Genomic DNA, 18,158 nt, shown 5'->3' on the forward strand with positions numbered 1-18,158 from the left:
CTCTCTCCTCTCTCTCTCCCTCTCTCTCTCTCTCTCTCTCTCTCTCCCTCTCTCTCATATTCTGTGATAGTGGACAAGCTAACCGTTATCGGTTAGCTTGTTCTGAAGCCTATTCTACAACGTGATACGATGTTCCATGAATGTTAAGTGATTTTATCTTTTAAAAAGGCATTTGGTGAGTTAATATAGAGGCAATAAGGCAAGAGATCTTTTCGTAAATAGGTAAACTTTAATTATTTTAGACATTTTGAGGATTTTTTTATCGACAGACAAGAACATGTAAACGCTATGTGGATATTTATCGGATAAAATGTATGTGTATTGTGAATGTCAGTTTCGTTGCGAACTAACCTATTAACAAACTTATTCAACTCTCAGGTTTGGGTTCCAATCAACGTTTTTTAAAAGAGGTGTTTTAAATGTAAATAGAGCTGTGCTGATAATTTTGTCATTCATTAGCAATAATCTGTCATGTGTAACATTTGTGCTATTTTCGTTGATCAATAAAGATTTATTTTATACCTTTTACTGAATGGACATTTTCAAATTCAAACTTCTAAAGACAACACTAGATAAAATACACACTGAAATACTTTTAAGCTTTGAAAAAGAGCATTTAAACACATACTGTATTATTATTATACTGTATTTTTAAATCAGATTAATAAAGCATCCCCTATTCCCTACTTAACTGGAGACAAATACAGTTAATTTTTCTGTAAAAAGCAATAGTTGCTCAAAGCAAATTCGATTGCTCAGTTTTGCAAACACCTTTACTCAGCTATTTGCACAAGCATAAATGGATGAATGCTAAATGGTCTGCATTCATAGAGCGCTTTTCTAACCAGTGGTCCCTCAAAGCGCTGTACAATATTGCCTAACATTCACACACCGACGGCGGTATCAACCACGCAGGGCGACAGCCAGCTCGTCGGGAGCAGTCAGGGTACTGAGGTGGCGCGTCACGTGGTGGGCGTGTCCCCAGATCGACCTGATTGGGCGCATCAGCCCTGCGGTGGGAGGGCGGCGAGAGCGGCCAATCGCAGCGCAGACAGGAAGCGTTCCGAGTCCTCGGCTCGCTCGGTCGAGCATGCCCACGAACGAGACGGACCCTCCAGGATGAAGGCATGGTGGACGTCTGGGGCGAGAGAGAGAGAGAGAGAGAGAGAGAGAGAGAGAGAGAGAGAGAGAGAGAGAGAGAGAGAGAGCAATGAGAAAGCGAGCGAGCCAGTGAATGACTGAGTGAGAGAGTGTGCACACACTCACAGCGGGAGTGTGTGATCTCGCGCACGTCCAGGCAGCCGAGGGCGACCGAGGCCAGGAAGGTGTGTGTGGTGCGTTGGGCGAGCGAAAAGGGGGCGTGGTCCACGCTTCTCTTCGTCAGGACGAGGGCGTCGTTGAAGAGGAAGAGGCCGAGATCACACACCTGGTGGTAGGTCCTGCACACGTGTACACACACACACACACACACACACACACACAGACAGACGCACACACACTCACACAGGGACACAGAGACACACACACACGCATGTACACACACACAGACAGACACACACACACAGAGACAGACGCACACACACCCACACAGGGACAAAGACACACAGGGACATACACGCATGTACACACAAACGCAAACTCACACATAGACACATGCACATACACACACAAAGAAACACAAAAACAGAACACAAACACAAAATACAGACAAAAAAAATAAACACAAAATGCACACACAAATACACACACATTCGATAAGTATACAACACACACGGGACACACAGAAACACACATCATTTACACACACACATTGACAAAAAAACACATACACAACATTGACACACACACCGACACAAACACACACACACAACATTGACACACGCACACAGACAAACTCCTGTGAGTGTGTGTGTGTATGACCAACAACATTGACACACACACAAACGACATTGACAAACAATTGACATGCACAAACACTCACCCCATGACACACATACACAACCTTGACACGTGCAACATTGACACACACGTAACATTGACACACACACAACATTGACTCACACCCATACACACGTTTGTGTGTGTGTGTGTGTGTCTGGCGCATTGACCCTCACCTCAGGGAGTGGGGGAGGTCTTCCCCAGGGCTGTGGAGCAAGGCAGCGTGCTGGGTCAGGATGAGCTGCCTGTCCCCCTCACAGAGGTCCTGACACACACACACACACACACGGGAATGAAAGAAAGAATGACAGAGAGAGAAAGAGAGACAGACTAGAGTCAGAGTGACAGTGAGACCAGAGTAGAGGGTCTTACTGGACAGAGAGCGAGAGCGAGAGACTAGAGTCAGAGAGAGAGAGACTAGATTCAGAGAGATAGACGAGTCAGAGAGACCAGAGTAGAAGGTCTTACTGGACAGAGAGCGAGAGCGAGAGACTAGAGTCAGAGAGAGAGAGACTAGATTCAGAGAGATAGACGAGTCAGAGAGAGACCAGAGTAGAGGGTCTTACTGGACAGAGAGCGAGAGCGAGAGACTAGAGTCAGAGAGAGAGAGACTAGATTCAGAGAGATAGACGAGTCAGAGAGAGACCAGAGTAGAGGGTCTTACTGGACAGAGAGCGAGAGCGAGAGACTAGTCAGAGAGAGAGAGACTAGAGTAGAGTCTTACCGGACAGCCCTTGATCTCTCTCTGAGTTTCCTCCATCAGTCGGTCTCTCTCCAAGCTACTCTTCATCTGAGGAAGAGGAGATAGTGTTGATCATATAGTGGTGCGCTGTGATTAGAGGGCTGTGATTGGAGCGTTGTGTTTCCATGTTGAATGTGTGTATCGTTTATCTGTGTCTCAAAACCTGTTGTGTGTGTGTCTCCACAAGTGTGTGTGTGTGTGTTTGTGTTGCAATTTTGTCTCCGCAATTATGTATTTGTGTGTGTGTCTGATTGATTCTCTCTCCTGGGCTGTGATTGGTGCTTTTCAATTGATTGGCTGTGATTGGTGTGTTGCGTTCGCTGGGCTCTGATTGGTCACCTTACGTATGAACTCGCGGTGGCGCGTCATGGCGACGAGGGCGTGGGCCAGGGGGGCGTGGTCAGGGTGGTCTAGGGGCGTGGTCAGAGAGAGAGCCTGGAGCAGAGTGACGTATTCCTCCAGCCGCCGGAGAGGGGAGAGCAGCAGCTCTGGGAGGCTACACACACACACACGCACGATGACCCACACGTGTGGAGACAAACACACATGGACACACATGTGGAGACAAGACACACACACGGAGACACACATACATGTGGAGACACAGACACACGAGACACACATGTGCAGACACGTGGAAACACACACACGTGGAGACAGACACACATGGGGAGACAAGACACACACACGGAGACACACATACATGTGGAGACACAGACACACACACACGAGACACATGTGCAGACACATTTGGAAACACACACACACGTGGAGACAGACACACACAAGGAGACACACATGTACCGACACATGTGGAAACACACACACATGTGGAGACACATAAATTTGGACACATTTTAACGTCTTTATTTATGTCCACAATTCATAAATGTACGTAAGGAAATACATTTTACAGATTCAAAACATTGCTCAGGCATGATCCAACAATGTGGGTATGATGACAGTTCAACCAGCAGACTATGGATACACACAACACGTTCTCTCCCAAATGTGGCAACTTCCAATAACGGAGGATATTGAACGACCCCTAGAGACCCCTAGTGACAAGCCTATGCATGTGGCCCAGGCTGCCAAAGATAAGTACAAGATATTGAAATTTATAGCCAAGGCCAGATCTTTGTTGTACAAGAGGTTGATATTTTACCAGCTTTGTTTAGTAAGCCTCCGCTAGACTTGAATCAAAACAGCATCCTACTTCCAGAATGAACACATTTCTATAGAGCTCGTAAATACGCCCCTTCCGGTAGACCCCTCATGGGACCTCTGGGCGAGGAAAATTAGAATGGGAGTCAATGGAAAGAAATGTATTATTTTCTGATCCCAGTTATTAAATGCCTTGGATTACACATGTTTTGTGTGAGTCCAAAGAATAGTTTGACCGTTTATTGTAAATTGTTTGGTTAAAGGCTGTAGAGAAAACACAATGAGAAAGACTACACGTCTCGTTTGTGACGTCATGCTCCCTGCGACTGGCGTGGACAAGACCGACAGTCTCCCCACCAGCATAACTGAAACCCTCCACATGCCCCTACATATAATGGTTTTCACCTCTTTCGATGCGGTTATCCTCCCCTTGAAAAAAAAGCGGTGAAGTGGAGCAGAGAGATCATCATGTCTGTACAAGAGTGGTGGTGACGTATATCATTCGCGTCGAGAGCAGCGAGGGGCTGTAGTTCACAAAGCGGCCTCACACAAAACCTAACATTATCAAACTTCCTCGCGAATATTTTTTGTTTTCTTTGCATGAAAAATTATAATTTAAATCCACAAACAACATATGTGTAATCCAGGGCATATAAAGACCAGGACCAGAAATTAATTACTTCCTCTCCATTGAAACCCATGCATATTTTCCGACCTCAGGAAGTCCCATGGGGGTCTACCGGAAGGGGCGTACTTACAAGCTCTATTGTTCTCATCAATGATCGTAATATCAGGCCTGGTGGCACTTAAATTAGAGAACATAGACGTTTCTGCAAAGCAACTGGAAAACATGTTTTCTAACAAAACAATTCATATGCATTGACACTGTTGGAGAAAAAAAAGGATGGTAAACTCTTTGATATAGGGCCCTATTTTAGAGTTTAGATTCTCTGCCCGACCCGACCCGATATTTCCCACCACTGTCCTCGGGCCGGGTCAGGCCGGGACTTTGATAGAGCGTTTTATTTCTTCTTTTTTTTATCATTGCTTTATTGGCCTATTCTGAGGAGAAATCTATGCCACAAACAGAAATATTATAGGCCTATAATATATATATATATATATATATATATATATATATATATATATATATATATATATATATATATATATATATATATATATATATATATATATATATATATTCAGCAGAGTAGGGCTAAGTAACAAATGTGTACGAAGTTACACAAAGTAAAAAAAACGTCACACATGTTGCACTCACCTGTCTCCTCCACTCGCACTATTTTAACGGTCTGAAACGCAAGTGAGATGTGCAAAACGGAAGTAGCTTTGTGGGTCTCTGCCGCTGTTGCTATTATACCGGCGGATAAATGACTCTTGCGCCCGACGCAAATCTAAAAAGGGTTGGTCTGAAGTAGCCTAATTATCCGTAGGTGTGGTTTGGGCGTAACGTGCAATAAACCAATGAGAGTGCCATCTCCCATCCCCTTTAAGAGCCATGAGCGCATTTGAATTTGACGAATTGATATTTTGACAGCGTTTGCAGTCTCCGATGAGACAGATGCATGACCACATGAATTTCAAACTTCAAATGGCTCAGTTTATGGCCAAATAATATGGCCTAATTCACAATAGCGTTTTCTTCTACAACTTCCGAAATACTGAGTCGTCAAGTAAATTTCGGCAAAGAAAACTTAACATACATATGATATGCGGTCCTGTGGCCGCAACTGTTGGTCTATTTAATGATATGTGTGCATTATTATTGTTATTATTAACACATGGCGTAGCCTACTACAGTGTTCATTCATGCAGCCCCTAAAGGAAAAAAAAAATTGTATAGTAGCCTACTGGTGCGTAAGCTTATGTTGCAGTTCCGACCTGCCATGGTACGTCAAAATAACAACACCAGCGCTATCAGCTAGTGCACTTAGACCAGGTATTTGTCGGTCAGTTGCGCAACTGCTTTATCAATCTGTAAGATAGCGCCATGTATCATTTGTGCCGGAACACGCCTCTGCTTTTCGCCAACACGCCTCTCAGGGCACAAGTTTAGCGCCACAGGTTTGCTATGGGGGAAAATCGGCTTTGCGCCGGTTGCAAACTAGCAAAGATACATGCGTCGGTGTAGAAAGTCAATTACGCTGGATGCATGATAGGGCCCATAATTTCCACAATCCTATCATGCCTGGATATATAAAGACCTTTGTAAAAATGGCAGCCGTTTAATGTGTGTGACATGGATTCGATTTTCTGCGCCTGTACATGATCTATGCATAATGGGGAGTGGGAACAAGCAGTGGCATAGATTTACGTGGGGACCTAAAGACGACTGAAATGTCCCCACCAATATTCAGGTTGAAAAGAAAAAAAAGTGCCTCATGGGGTATACAAAGGGTTACATTCCCACTGGTTCGGTCGCGGCTTGGCACGCAAGGAAGGTTACTCTGCGTCTTTCGTTTGCTACAGTCCACTGGTAGGTCAGCCTTCCAGCCTACCCAGTGGACTGTAGCAAACGTTGCTCATCTATCCATCACACATCTAGGTGGACACGCCCACTTGTGATGTCAGAAGGGGCAGATTTTCAAAACGGCTTGTAACGGCTAATCACACTCACACCTGGTGGCATGTCATGGGACCCTTGATAAATCGGACAGCCTAGTGGCAATGTAAGTTCACTCGAAGTCTGGAACTCCTAAGGCCCCCTCACATCTGCTGTGAAGAATGACGTTGAGGGTCTTACGACGGTTCAGACCGAGCCATCCTCTCACTGTCTGAACCGTTTTGTTTAAGTCCTGCAGGACCTTTTGTGATTAATGCACATTGGCGGATAAGTGTTTCACTTTTGATAGAGCCATCTGTCTGATGGCTCTATCAGACACAAACACACAGATGTGGAGACACACACACACACACACACACACACACACAGACATGTGGAGACACACACACAGAACACAAAAACACACATAAAAACACAACACATGAGGATACACACATGAGGATACACACACACATTCAACATGTAGACACGTACAGCACAAACACCAGACACACAAACCCAAACACACCACACAGAAACAACATGGACACACAACATAAAATGGAAAACATGACAATTCAAATGTAATCAATCATGCATTAGATGATGTACAAGGTTAAGTGTTTGTCTATCTGTCTGTGTACCTCAACATGTGTGTCGCTATCGTTCTGTCGGCCCTCTTCAGGAACGCCCGGAAGGCCGGGATCTTCTCCCTGCACTGTGACACACACACACACACACACACACACACACACACACACACACACACACACACACACACACACTTAGACAATCAAACATTATGCAGCATGTGCAAAATCAAATTTAATGTTTGAATAAGTGAATGTCTGATGTTTGATTGGGTGAATGAGTGAAAGTATGAATAGGTGAATGCTTGCACATGTGTATAAGTGAGAAAGTGAGCAGGGGGATGATAAAACAAGTGAATTTAACCATTTGTGATTGTGTGGATGAGTGAAAGACTGAACAAGTGAAAGAGTGAATGCCTGCTCAATGGTTCAAGTGAACAAGTGAACTGATTCATTATTGAATGAGAGGATGAGTGAAAGAGTGAATCATGAATGCCTCCAAAATGTTCAAGTTGAATCATTTGTGATTGTGTGGATGAGTGAAAGAGTGAACGAGTGAATGGGTGAATAAGTAAATGCCTGCAAATAAGCTGTGGGATGTGTCTTGTCACCAATTCTCTTTTCACAAATGAGATCACCTGCAAGATCAATGGACTAAAACTATTTAAATATGCTGATGACATGGCGTTAGTAGCCAACCTGACAGACGAGCACACCCTGTCCACTTACAGGCAGTATGTCAGCACCATGGCCCTGTGGTTCAAGGAGAGCTCACTGAAACTAAACATCAGCAAGACCAAAGAACTGTGTTGCCATAGATGCTGGGCACCCGAAACCCCACATCCACTCTCCATACCTTTAAGACTGGAGGGGCAAGTGGTTGAACAGGTTAGACATTTCCAGTACCTTGGCACCCAGATTGACCACCGCCTGTCCTTCACCCAGCACGCAGACAAAGTTTACAAAAAAGCCCAACAACGCATGTGTCTCCTGAGGAAGCTGAAAGGGTTCGATGTCAGAAAGGACATTTTATTAAGGGTTTATCAGACGCTGATCAAATCTGTCATCTCCCTCAACATTACATCTTGGTACAGCTTCCTAACAAGCAGATGCAAGGGAAAAATGGCTAGGATAATTAAGCAGGCAAGCAAGATAACCAGCATCCAACAAAAACAGCTTTCAGACTTGCACACTCAAGCAGTGGAAAGGAAGACCAATTCCATTCTCCTGGATCTCTCCCACCCCCTCCATGGCTGTTTTGAGCTGCTTCCATCAGACAGAAGATACAGAGGCAGCCAGCCAAAAAATCTCTCTATACAAAATCCTTCTGTTATCATTTGTCAATATGTAGATGTGTAAAAGAGTGAATGAGTGAGTGTGAATGCCTGCACAAGTGTTCAAGTGAACAAGTGAACAACTGATTCATTGTCGATTGAGTGAATGAGTAAATTGAATAATTTGTTATTGTGTTGATGAGTGAAAAAGTGAAATGGTGAAAGAGTAAACGAGTAAACAAGTGAATGAGTGAATGAGTGGACAACTGATTCATTATTAAATGAGTGGATTGATTCATTTGTGATTGTGTGGACGATTGAAAGGGTGAACGTGTGAGTGAGTGAAAGGGTTACGGGCGTGTCCACCCACCTCGTCCACGGCTCTCAGGGCGGCGGGATACTGGTGGAGGTAGTGGAGGTAGAGGCGGAGCTTAGAGCAGAGCTGGAGGAGGACTGCCCCCACACACTGACCGGGGCCCCAGAGGACCAGCCGGGGCCCCAGGGCCCGCAAGAACACCCTGCAGACACACAAACAAAGTCAGACACAGACACACACACACGCCAACATGCTCACACACACACACACCTGTTGAGGTGCAGGATTTGCTCCACAGGGTTGAGGATCACATGGACACTGGCCTGGCTGATGATTGGTCGATTAGAGTCCACCGCCGCAGTGAGGGGCTCGTGGTACACCTGAGACACACACACACACACACACACACACACACACACACACACACACACACACACACACACACACACAGAAATATAATTGAATGCATAGTCAAGTAATACAATAATGTAAAACAATCCATAGGGTACCTTTAATGTAATGTGCCTGTACCTTTAAGACAGTAATGTAATGTATAAATGTAATATGTAAGGGATAATATATAGATCGCCAGTCATTATGGGGAAAATAAGCCCTGAGGGGACTTATTTTCGATACTGACCGGCGACGTTCTATACATTATCCCGCTTATTACACGGCTGCTTGCCAAAACGGTTGACATTGAGGTCGCCTTAGCAACCGAATGCGCTGGGGTTGATAAGTTACCGGACTACTTGCGGAGTGATACCCAAGACGTGAATCAGATGCAAAAAAACCCCTTTCCTTGACAGAGCGTTCCACAGCATTGAGAAGAGCCGCGTAATAAAGAAATGTAATCCATAGGGTACCTTTAATACAGTTATGTGCCTGTACCTTTAAGACAGAGGCCAGTCTGGACTGGTATTGCTGCTCACTGTGATACAACTCCTTCACCACCGCCCCCCTCCAGTCTAGAGCCATCTAGAGAGAGAGAGAGAGCGAGAGCGAGAGCGAGAGCGAGAGCGAGAGAGAGAGAGAGAGAGAAACAGAGATGAGAGTGAGCGAGCTAGACAGACAGAGCAACTAACATCATCAGACCCTTAATTTCAGCTAAACCAAAGAGCGCTCTCAGAAAGGAGGGAGGGAGGGAGGGAGGGAGGGAGGGAGGAAGAGAGCGAGGTAGGGAGGATCAAACCCGACCTGCTTCGACCCACCTGAGCCAGCTCAGGTAAAGGGGCGGAGCCAGCCCTTAGGAGGTCTTCTCCCCCCTCTGTCCCCCTGTCCTCCGAGTCTGTGGGCTGTCCGTCCTTCACCTCCTCCTCCTCCTCCTCCTCACTCCGTCGGGACAGGAACGCCGCCAGCGACCGCAGCGGCCGAATCTGAAGCACCACAAACACACACACACACACACAAACGGTTTGAAAACAACTAATAAAAAATATTTAAAACTGTTTCATTAACAAGGGTAAGGGATGCTTCCGTTACCATGGCGATCCCCATTCCACCTCCGTAAGTGAGTGAGAGAGTGAGTGAGTGGGGGAGAATCAGGGGGAGAGAGAGAGCGAGAGAGAGACAGTGAGAGAGAGAGAGAGAGAGAGATTGAGTGAGTTGACAGTAACCATGGCGATCCATCCCACCTCCGCCCCCCCCTTCAGCACGGACAGCCCCTCGATCAGAGCCCGGGTCAGGGGGGCGGAGACACACACGTCCTCCAGGGACACCCTGTCCCACAGGAAGTGACCTAACACGGCACAGGAAGTGGGGGACGAGGGTCAGGTGGGGATCCGTCACGCGGTGTGTGTATTTGTTTAGTTGTGTTTTTGTGTGTTTGCATTTTTGTTCGCATGATTGTGTTTTTTTGCATGTGTGTGTTTGCATGTTCATTTCTGTGATACAACACGTGTGTTGCATGTTTGTATGTTTGTGTGTTTGCGTGTGTTTGATTGTTTGCGTATTTATTTACGTATTTGTTTGTTTGCGAATTTGTTTGTGTATTAGTGTGTGTGTGTGTGTGTGTGTGTGTGTGTGTGTGTGTGTGTGTGTGTGTGTGTGTGTGTGTGTGTGTGTGTGTGTGTGTGTGTGTGTGTGTGTGTGTGTGTGTGTGTGTGTGTGTATCCACCCACCCAGGGCACGGCCCCGGGCCTCCAGGCTGACCCCGTGCAACCGGGGCCCCATGAGGCCCCTGAGTTCCCCCAGGGCCTCCTCCATCCACTGGGCCTGGAGGCACCACCCCCTCAGCACGGCCTCATGGACGTAGCGTAGAGCGGGGGCACCGCCCCCCTCCTCAAGCCCCTCCTCAAGCTCCTCCTCCTCACGCACCCGGAGGTGATAGCTGCTGCTGGATGTCCATCTACTCCAGACTAAGGAGGGAATGGGGGGGAAGAGACATGTACCGATTCCAATTATTTCTGATAAACGATGACAGGCCAGTACAGAGGTCTCCAACCCGCGGCTCGGGAGTTAAATTCGGCTCTTACACCCCTCTAGCATGGCTCCCTGTAGCATCATTTTTTTTTATTAATAAATAACTTAATATCTGCTATTTCAAAAGGGAACACCTTATTTTGAGATCAAGGTGATACTGTGCCGCTAAATAGTGAAAATAAAATGTTTTCATATTTTGTCAACTAAAAGATATCCTCCAGATATATTTTATTTGATGGGAGGGACCAGAAATGTGTATTTTGATGGAAGAGGTTGCCGACCCCTGGGCTAGTACAACACACACTTGTTTTCGAGCGGAGTCCTGTTTATCAGCCAGGCCATTGGCCGAGCTTAACGATTCGGCCCCGCCGGAGATCTTATTTGACAGGCGCGCCCAGGTGTGATGTCAGTGCTCGTTAACCAACCCAGGTGTTGAAGCTAGTTTTAACGGTAACACTTTGAGGTAAAGTCTACTAACTGTTCTGGAAGCTTCCGGTGGCCAGCCCCACGGGAGCACAGACCTCCAGACCGGTGATGGTGGACAGGGTCAACATGAGAGCGACCCCTCTGGCTGGGAGGGGGAGGTAAAAGACATAATGAATAATGCTTAATATTAGCTTTTCTGAATGACTTACTTACTTTACTTTGGATTAGTAAATCGCCGTCGTAGTATATCATTAGAATGGAGCAAGATGTGTTGAGAGCATCACATTCTTCTTTAAAGTTCAGAGATGTGCATGTGTGTGGGAGAAAGAGAGAGTGTGAATGAGTGAGAACGAGTGAGTGTGCGTGCATGCGTGACTGTGTGTGTCTACAGACCAGAGGCAGCGAGGGGTGAAAAGATATCCACCCCTCCTCCTTTTTCACTTGGTATAACCCAGCCACACATTCTCTCCCAAAAGTCCCTGGTGCTGGGGACTAGCACACTGCGCTCTGATAGGCTGACACCTGGAAGGACAAAGGTCAAAAGTTAAAGGTATCCTTAAAGGGGTAGTTTGGAATTTTGGACATATGGCCTGATGTCCAAGTGAGCCTTGGTGTTCTTTATCATTGGAGACAGTTTAACACATTTTATTCAGCCCTTCTAGTTGCAGAGTTCGCTCATGCTAGGCTAGCGCACGGCAACGGGCAATACTAGCCTGCTAATAAAACAGTCTTACCCACTCCACAGTACACCCGAGGTAAATCAATTATAACGCCAGACTTTAGATGTATATGTCTGTGTTGATAGAATATGTAACAAATAAAACAGAAGTATATACACGGTTTAGCGTGTCTTTGCTCACGAAGCTAATACAAATTCTTAACATATCGTATGCAAAGACAGTGCCTAACGCCTCTAATGACCCCCCTCATTATCATATTTGTCATGTTTTCGGCGTCCCTTTGCGCGGGGTCGGTTCCTCACCGCGGACCACCTGCAGTTCCTCCGTGCCTCCGGGGCAGAGGAGGCCGAGCCGGCAGGCGGCGCGCCCAGCCAGGGCCCTCTGGAGCTGGGCTAGGAGGGCCGGAAGGGTGCCCCTCTGGTCGTAGAGAACCAGCACCACCTCTGACCTGGTACCACACATCACCAGCTGGAGGGGGGGGGGGGGGGGGGAAGAGAGAGAGAGAGAGAGAGAGAGAGAGAGAGAGAGAGAGAGAGAGAGAGAGAGAGAGAGAGAGAGAGAGAGAGAGAGAGAGAGAGAGAGAGAGAGAGAGAGAGAGAGAGAGAGAGAGAGAGAGAGAGAGAGAGAGAGAGAGAGAGAGAGAGTTCTGCGACCCAACAGAAGAATTCTGTTGGGTCGCGCACCAAAACCTTCCCCTGTGAGGCGCCCCCGACTTAAATTTTTGTTTTGACCGTGATAAGAGCTTGTTGGCTGATATTGAGATATTGTTTCAAAACATGACAATTTCACGTGCCATGGTGCCACCTCTGTAGGCGGGCTCTGGCCGCTGACAATTATGAAACATTGCCGTGGCTATTCAACCTTGACCTGGAGAGTCGTGATGCACTAAATCTGCGCAGATCATGCTTCTTCATAATAGTTAACTACTTTAGCGGCACAGACGTTAAAGTTTGTTACGTACGATCATTAAAAAAAACGCCATGTTATTTCACATAGACATTTGACCGAGGGAACTGGGAGCCTCAGAGGCGGGACTTAATTCTTCAGAGGTCTATACCATGCAATAACCCTTTACCTGTGATTGGGGGAGGGAGGGGGGGGGGGAGAGAGAGAGAGAGAGAGAGTTCTGTTGGGTCGAGCGGTTTACATGTAAAGACAAGGGTGAGCGATAGAGAGACAGAGGGCGAGCAGGAGGAAGAGAGAGAGAGAAAGACAGAGAGAGATAGAGAGACAGAGAGAGAGAGAGAGAGAGAGAGCTCACCTCGTAGGCGGGGATCCTGTTGGACACCAGCAGCACTGGGACGGAGAGGGGGAGGTGTAGAGAGGTTGGAGGGGGTGTAGAGAGGGAGGAGGTCAGCTCCTCCTCTCTCCTGCTCCGTCTGTGATGGAGGGAGGGAGATGGACAGGTTCAAAACATAACAATGTTTTAAAGGGGACATATCATACCACCAGGTGTGACTGTGATTAGCCATTACAAGCAGGTTTGAAAATGTGCAGCATTGTGCCATCGCAGGTGGGCGTGTCCATCTAGATGTGTGCTGGATAGATCAGTCTACCAGCCCACCCAGTAGACTAGCAAACATTGCTCATCTATCCGTCACACATCTAGGTGGGCACGCCCACCTGTGATGTCACAGTGCTGCACATTTTGAAAACGGCTTGTAATGGCTAATCACACTCACACCTGGTGGTATGATATGTCCCCTTTAAAAGGGGGAGAGAGAGAGAGTGAGAGAGTCAGTCAGTACAATGAGTTACAAAATCGACCAATGGGATCGTAAAATCGATAGATCAGCCATCGAGCAGTTGGTGAAGAGAGTGAGGGGGGAGGGAAGACACAGAGAGAGAGGGAGACACACTCACAGACAGACAGAAAGACAGACAGACAGACAGACCAACCCGAGTCCTCCAGATATCATGGCGGCTCTTCCAGCCCTCAGCGATGACCCAGGCGTCCCCTTCCCCTCCCTGTGTCTCAGCCCCACAACGGGGACCACGCCCTCTCCCGCTGAGGGCCAGGGGCCAGCGCTCACCGTCTCCTCAGGGACGGGCCCCCGTGGGGGGGCCGCGGAGGGCAGGCGACTGCCCCAGGCCCGCCTGGTCCTCAGACGCAGGCCTGTAGGAGAGAAGAGGAGTCAATTAAATTAGGATTAGAATTAGGCAATAGAAATATACATTTGCATTGCCAAAGCAGGTGAACAATATAAAAAGGTCTCTCTTTCTCTCTGTTTAGAGGGTATCTCCCCTTTTCTCTCCCCTTTCTCTCCATTTTTTCTACCTCTCCCCCCTTTCCCTCCATTTTCTTTTCTCTCTCCCCCTTTCCCTCTATTGTCATTTTGTCTCCCTTTCTCTCACCGCCTTTCTCGCCTATTCAATTTTGTCACCATTCCTCTCTCCCCCTTCCTCTTTCCCATTTTCTTTATTTTCATTTTGTCTCCCTTTCTCTCTCCCCCTTTACTCCATCCCCTTTTCTCTCTATTGTTATTTTGTCTCCCTTTCTCTCTCCCCCTTTCTCACCAATTTCATTGTCTCCATTCTTCTCTCCCCCTTCCTCTCTCCCCATTTTCTCTATCTTAATTTTGTTTCCCTTTCTCCCCCCCCCCTTCTCTCCATTTTATTTTTTTCTCTCTTCCTCTCTCCCCCTTTCTCTCTATTTCATTTTGTCTCCCTTTCCATCTCCCCCTTTATCTCCCCCCCTAACTCCCCCTTCTCCTGGTGCAGTCTCTCTCTGATGAACTCTCTCCTTCTCCTCTCCTCCTCCTCCTCCTCCTCCCAGACCCCAAGAGGGGGGGTGTCGGCCGGGCCCCCGGCCCCCAGAGCTGGGCTCCAGTCCAGGGTGGAGACGCAGGAGACGTAGTGGTCCCTCCAGGCCCCTTCTTCCCTCAACCCGGGGGAGTAAGGGAGGAACCACCCCCGACGGAGGCACCGGTCGCACCATAGGCAGTCCTAAAGGGGGGAGGGAGGGGAGAGGGGGGGGGGGGGGGGGGGGGGGGCGGGAAGAGAGAGAGAGAGAGAGAGCGAGAGAGAGAGAGAAAAAGGGTGGTGAGAGGGGAGAGACAGAGACAGAGATAGAAAGAGAGGGAGAGAGGAAAATAGAGAGAATCACAGAGGGAGAGAGAGAGGGGGAGAGGGGGGGAGAGAGGATTAGAGAGAAAGAGAGAGGGAAGAGAGAGCGAAAGAGTTAGAAACAGACAAAGAGATGGAGAGAGAGAGAGAGAGAGTCAGTCAGGACAGATTATACCTCATCCCCCAAATCAGTCTTAAAAATAAATCCAAAGTCTGATGACCACTATGATACTGCCACGGAGAGGTCAGCAGGCCCCTGATCTTGACCCCTCACCTGCTCGGCCAGGCTCCTCCAGTGCCAGCTGACCTGGGCGGCAGCTGCGAGGTCGCGGGGGGAGAGGAAGGACAGGACATAGAGGCCCAGGAACCGAGGCAGCACGGCAGTGAAGTCCACCCGGACCACTGGGAGGGAGGCCATCAGCCAGTCCCGGCAGAGCCTGAAGGGTCAGGGGTCAAAGGTCAGTCCCTGAGGAATCTAGGTTCAAGAGGACAAAGGTTCAACCCTGAGGAATCCAGGTTCAATATGTCAAAAGGTTAACCCCTGATGAATCTAGACCCAGAGATCAAAGGTTCAACCCTGAGGAATCTAGGTTCAAGAGGTCAAAAGGTTAATCCTTGATGAATCCAGGCCCTTGGGATCATCAGACAAAGGTTGCAGAACCCTGGGGGGTCAGGGGTGAAAGGTCAGTCCCTGATAAATCTTGTCCCAGAGGTCCAAGAGGTCAAAGGTTAATCTCTAGAGACCCTGAGGAATCTAGACCCAGAGGTCAAACGTTAATAACTGATTAATCCAGGCCCAGAGGTCAAATGTCAATCCCTGATGATTCTAGAGACAGGTCCTAGAGGACAAAGATCTATCCCTGAGGAATCTAGAACCAGATGTCCTAGGGGTCAAAGGTCAATCCCTGAGTAATCTAGGTTAAAGAGTTCAAAGGTTAAACCCTGAGGAATCAAGGCCCTGTGGTCCTAGATGTCAAAGGGTAATGCCTGATTAAGCTAAGACCTGGGGCTCAGAGGTCAAAGGAAAATCCCTGAGGAAGCTAGACCCAGAGGTCCTAAGGGTCAAAGGTCAGTCCCTGAGGAATCTAGGCCCAGAGGTCAAAGGTTAATCCCTGATGAATCTAGGCACAGAGGTTCAAGGTTCAATAAAATGAAATCTCTCCACAGATGCATAAGTAACGATTTATGAACAGATTAGTCCTCTAGATGGCGACACAAAACCACAAACCGAGCCTTTCATGTACCCTTTAAAACTATTTCGGCTGGCCTCACATTATTATTATTATTTAAATCAAAGGATTTAAACTGGTTTTGATTGAGTCTCATGGCTCTCACGCGTTCGGTTGACCACATGACATCGAGAAAAAAAAACACTATTTCTCTAAATTGCCTCTAAATTGGACGTTAATTGACGGGTGACACTTGACGGGTGAAAAAAATAGTTTACTTGAGCTGTGATTGGCTGCACCTCGTCAGCAGCGCGTGCAGCAGCTGCTTCCGTTGCGCGTCGCTCCAGAGATCGAACCAATGGAGGAGCAGAACACTGCGCTCCTGGAACAACTGATAAACACCGAAAACGGGATTATACAACATAAAATATATCTATCTATCTATCTATCTATCTATCTATCTATCTATCTATCTATCTACCTCAGTATCCTCGTTAAAATCTCTTAAGACTCACTTTTACCTTATGGCTTATCCTTACTGATGGCATTTCGTGTACTATTCAAATTAATTTATCTTGTTTTATTATTTGATCTGCTGTATTATACGTTTTGGATCTTATTTTATTGTATTGCATCTTGTTATGTCTTGGATTATCTGTTTTTATTGTTAAGCACTTTGTAACTTTGTTTTGAAAGGTGCTATAATAATAAATAAATAATAATATGGACTGAAAGTATATTCAAATACATCTTGCATTGTTTATAGAAGTCATCAAGTTAAAAAAGGTCTCGTTTCATTGAACGTGTTTTTTTTATTATTAAGTTGAAGACCAGATGTACGCTCAACTTCGCGCCACTTCTTAATTGCATGATTAATTATTTGAAACAGCCGTGACGCGTTTCCATTGGTTCGAATTGTCAATTGTTAGTCAACGAATTTAATAGTGACGTACGATGAAAATGTAAATATGCATAAAACAATTAGGCTACATAGGCATCCTTGATTACATTTAAGGGGGAAATTATTATCTTAAAATCCACTTCCTGAGTGCAATAAGTAACAACTAAAACACGCAGTTTTAAATCAAAGCGAGTTGCGATAACATTAGTTTCACAATATCCAGCCTACATCTTACATTCTAACTTTGCAATAATAACCAGTCCTATTGAACATAAAAGTGATGACACACTTCATCCCCAGTCTCCCATAACTCTCACTACCACCACCCCGGTGATCGCCTATAACCCAACCGGAGCCTCGTCGCGCTCTCCCCGCACGCACCTGCTGGTTGGATGGCTTGTGGACCAGTGGAGTCCACGCGCTGAAGCGCGTCCCGGACGACCCCCGACCCGGTCCGGGGGTCCGTCCGGTCTGAGGAGGCGTCCGGACTAACTTCAACTCGTAGTCGGTGCTGGCGAGCTGCCACTGCTTCACGGAATGGGGGAGAGATCCGCTTGTGGCTACGTCGAGACGCGTCTCCATTTTAAACCCACTTCTACGCTCAATCTATTTCCTTCTGTGTTTAGAGTCATACGCATGCACTGCACTGGTAAAGTTTGCGCTGTGTGTGTGTGTGTGTGTGTTTGATATTGATCGAGGAGGTGTCCGCCCTCTACCTAGTCTCCGTTTCCTTAGTAACACACGAAAACACAGCGAAGACATTCCTGCACAAATTCGAGGAGTCTGGGTAACTTGAGTCGACCTATGGAGAGACTGGATTTCCGTATCATGTTTCAGACTCCGCCTCAATCATCATACATCTTTAAAAAGGGGTTCAAAGAAAACAGTAAAAGCCGACTGTGGTACAT

At 47.0% G+C, this 18,158-nt stretch overlaps 1 protein-coding gene across 1 annotated transcript; it reads right to left on the bottom strand.

Moving 5' to 3' along the window:
* Positions 1 to 258: 258 nt before the first annotated feature.
* ect2l (epithelial cell transforming 2 like) lies at positions 259 to 17,963 on the bottom strand. Its single transcript, XM_079738189.1, has 22 exons — positions 17,632 to 17,963; positions 16,628 to 16,740; positions 15,455 to 15,617; positions 14,827 to 15,060; positions 14,632 to 14,665; positions 14,014 to 14,230; positions 13,376 to 13,493; positions 12,417 to 12,582; positions 11,828 to 11,956; positions 11,487 to 11,579; positions 10,708 to 10,944; positions 10,222 to 10,325; positions 9,799 to 9,963; positions 9,479 to 9,565; positions 8,858 to 8,967; positions 8,642 to 8,789; positions 7,052 to 7,125; positions 3,020 to 3,176; positions 2,663 to 2,728; positions 2,115 to 2,203; positions 1,267 to 1,439; positions 259 to 1,138 (listed from the first exon to the last, which is right to left on the bottom strand). The coding sequence occupies exons 1-22, from the start codon at positions 17,830 to 17,832 to the stop codon at positions 1,005 to 1,007; spliced, it is 3,012 nt and encodes a 1,003-aa protein (XP_079594315.1). The 5' UTR covers positions 17,833 to 17,963; the 3' UTR covers positions 259 to 1,004.
* Positions 17,964 to 18,158: the final 195 nt, after the last annotated feature.

Source organism: Pollachius pollachius, assembly GCF_949987615.1.
Source record: "Pollachius pollachius genome assembly, chromosome: 6".
In the NCBI taxonomy this organism is placed as follows: Eukaryota; Metazoa; Chordata; class Actinopteri; order Gadiformes; family Gadidae; genus Pollachius; species Pollachius pollachius.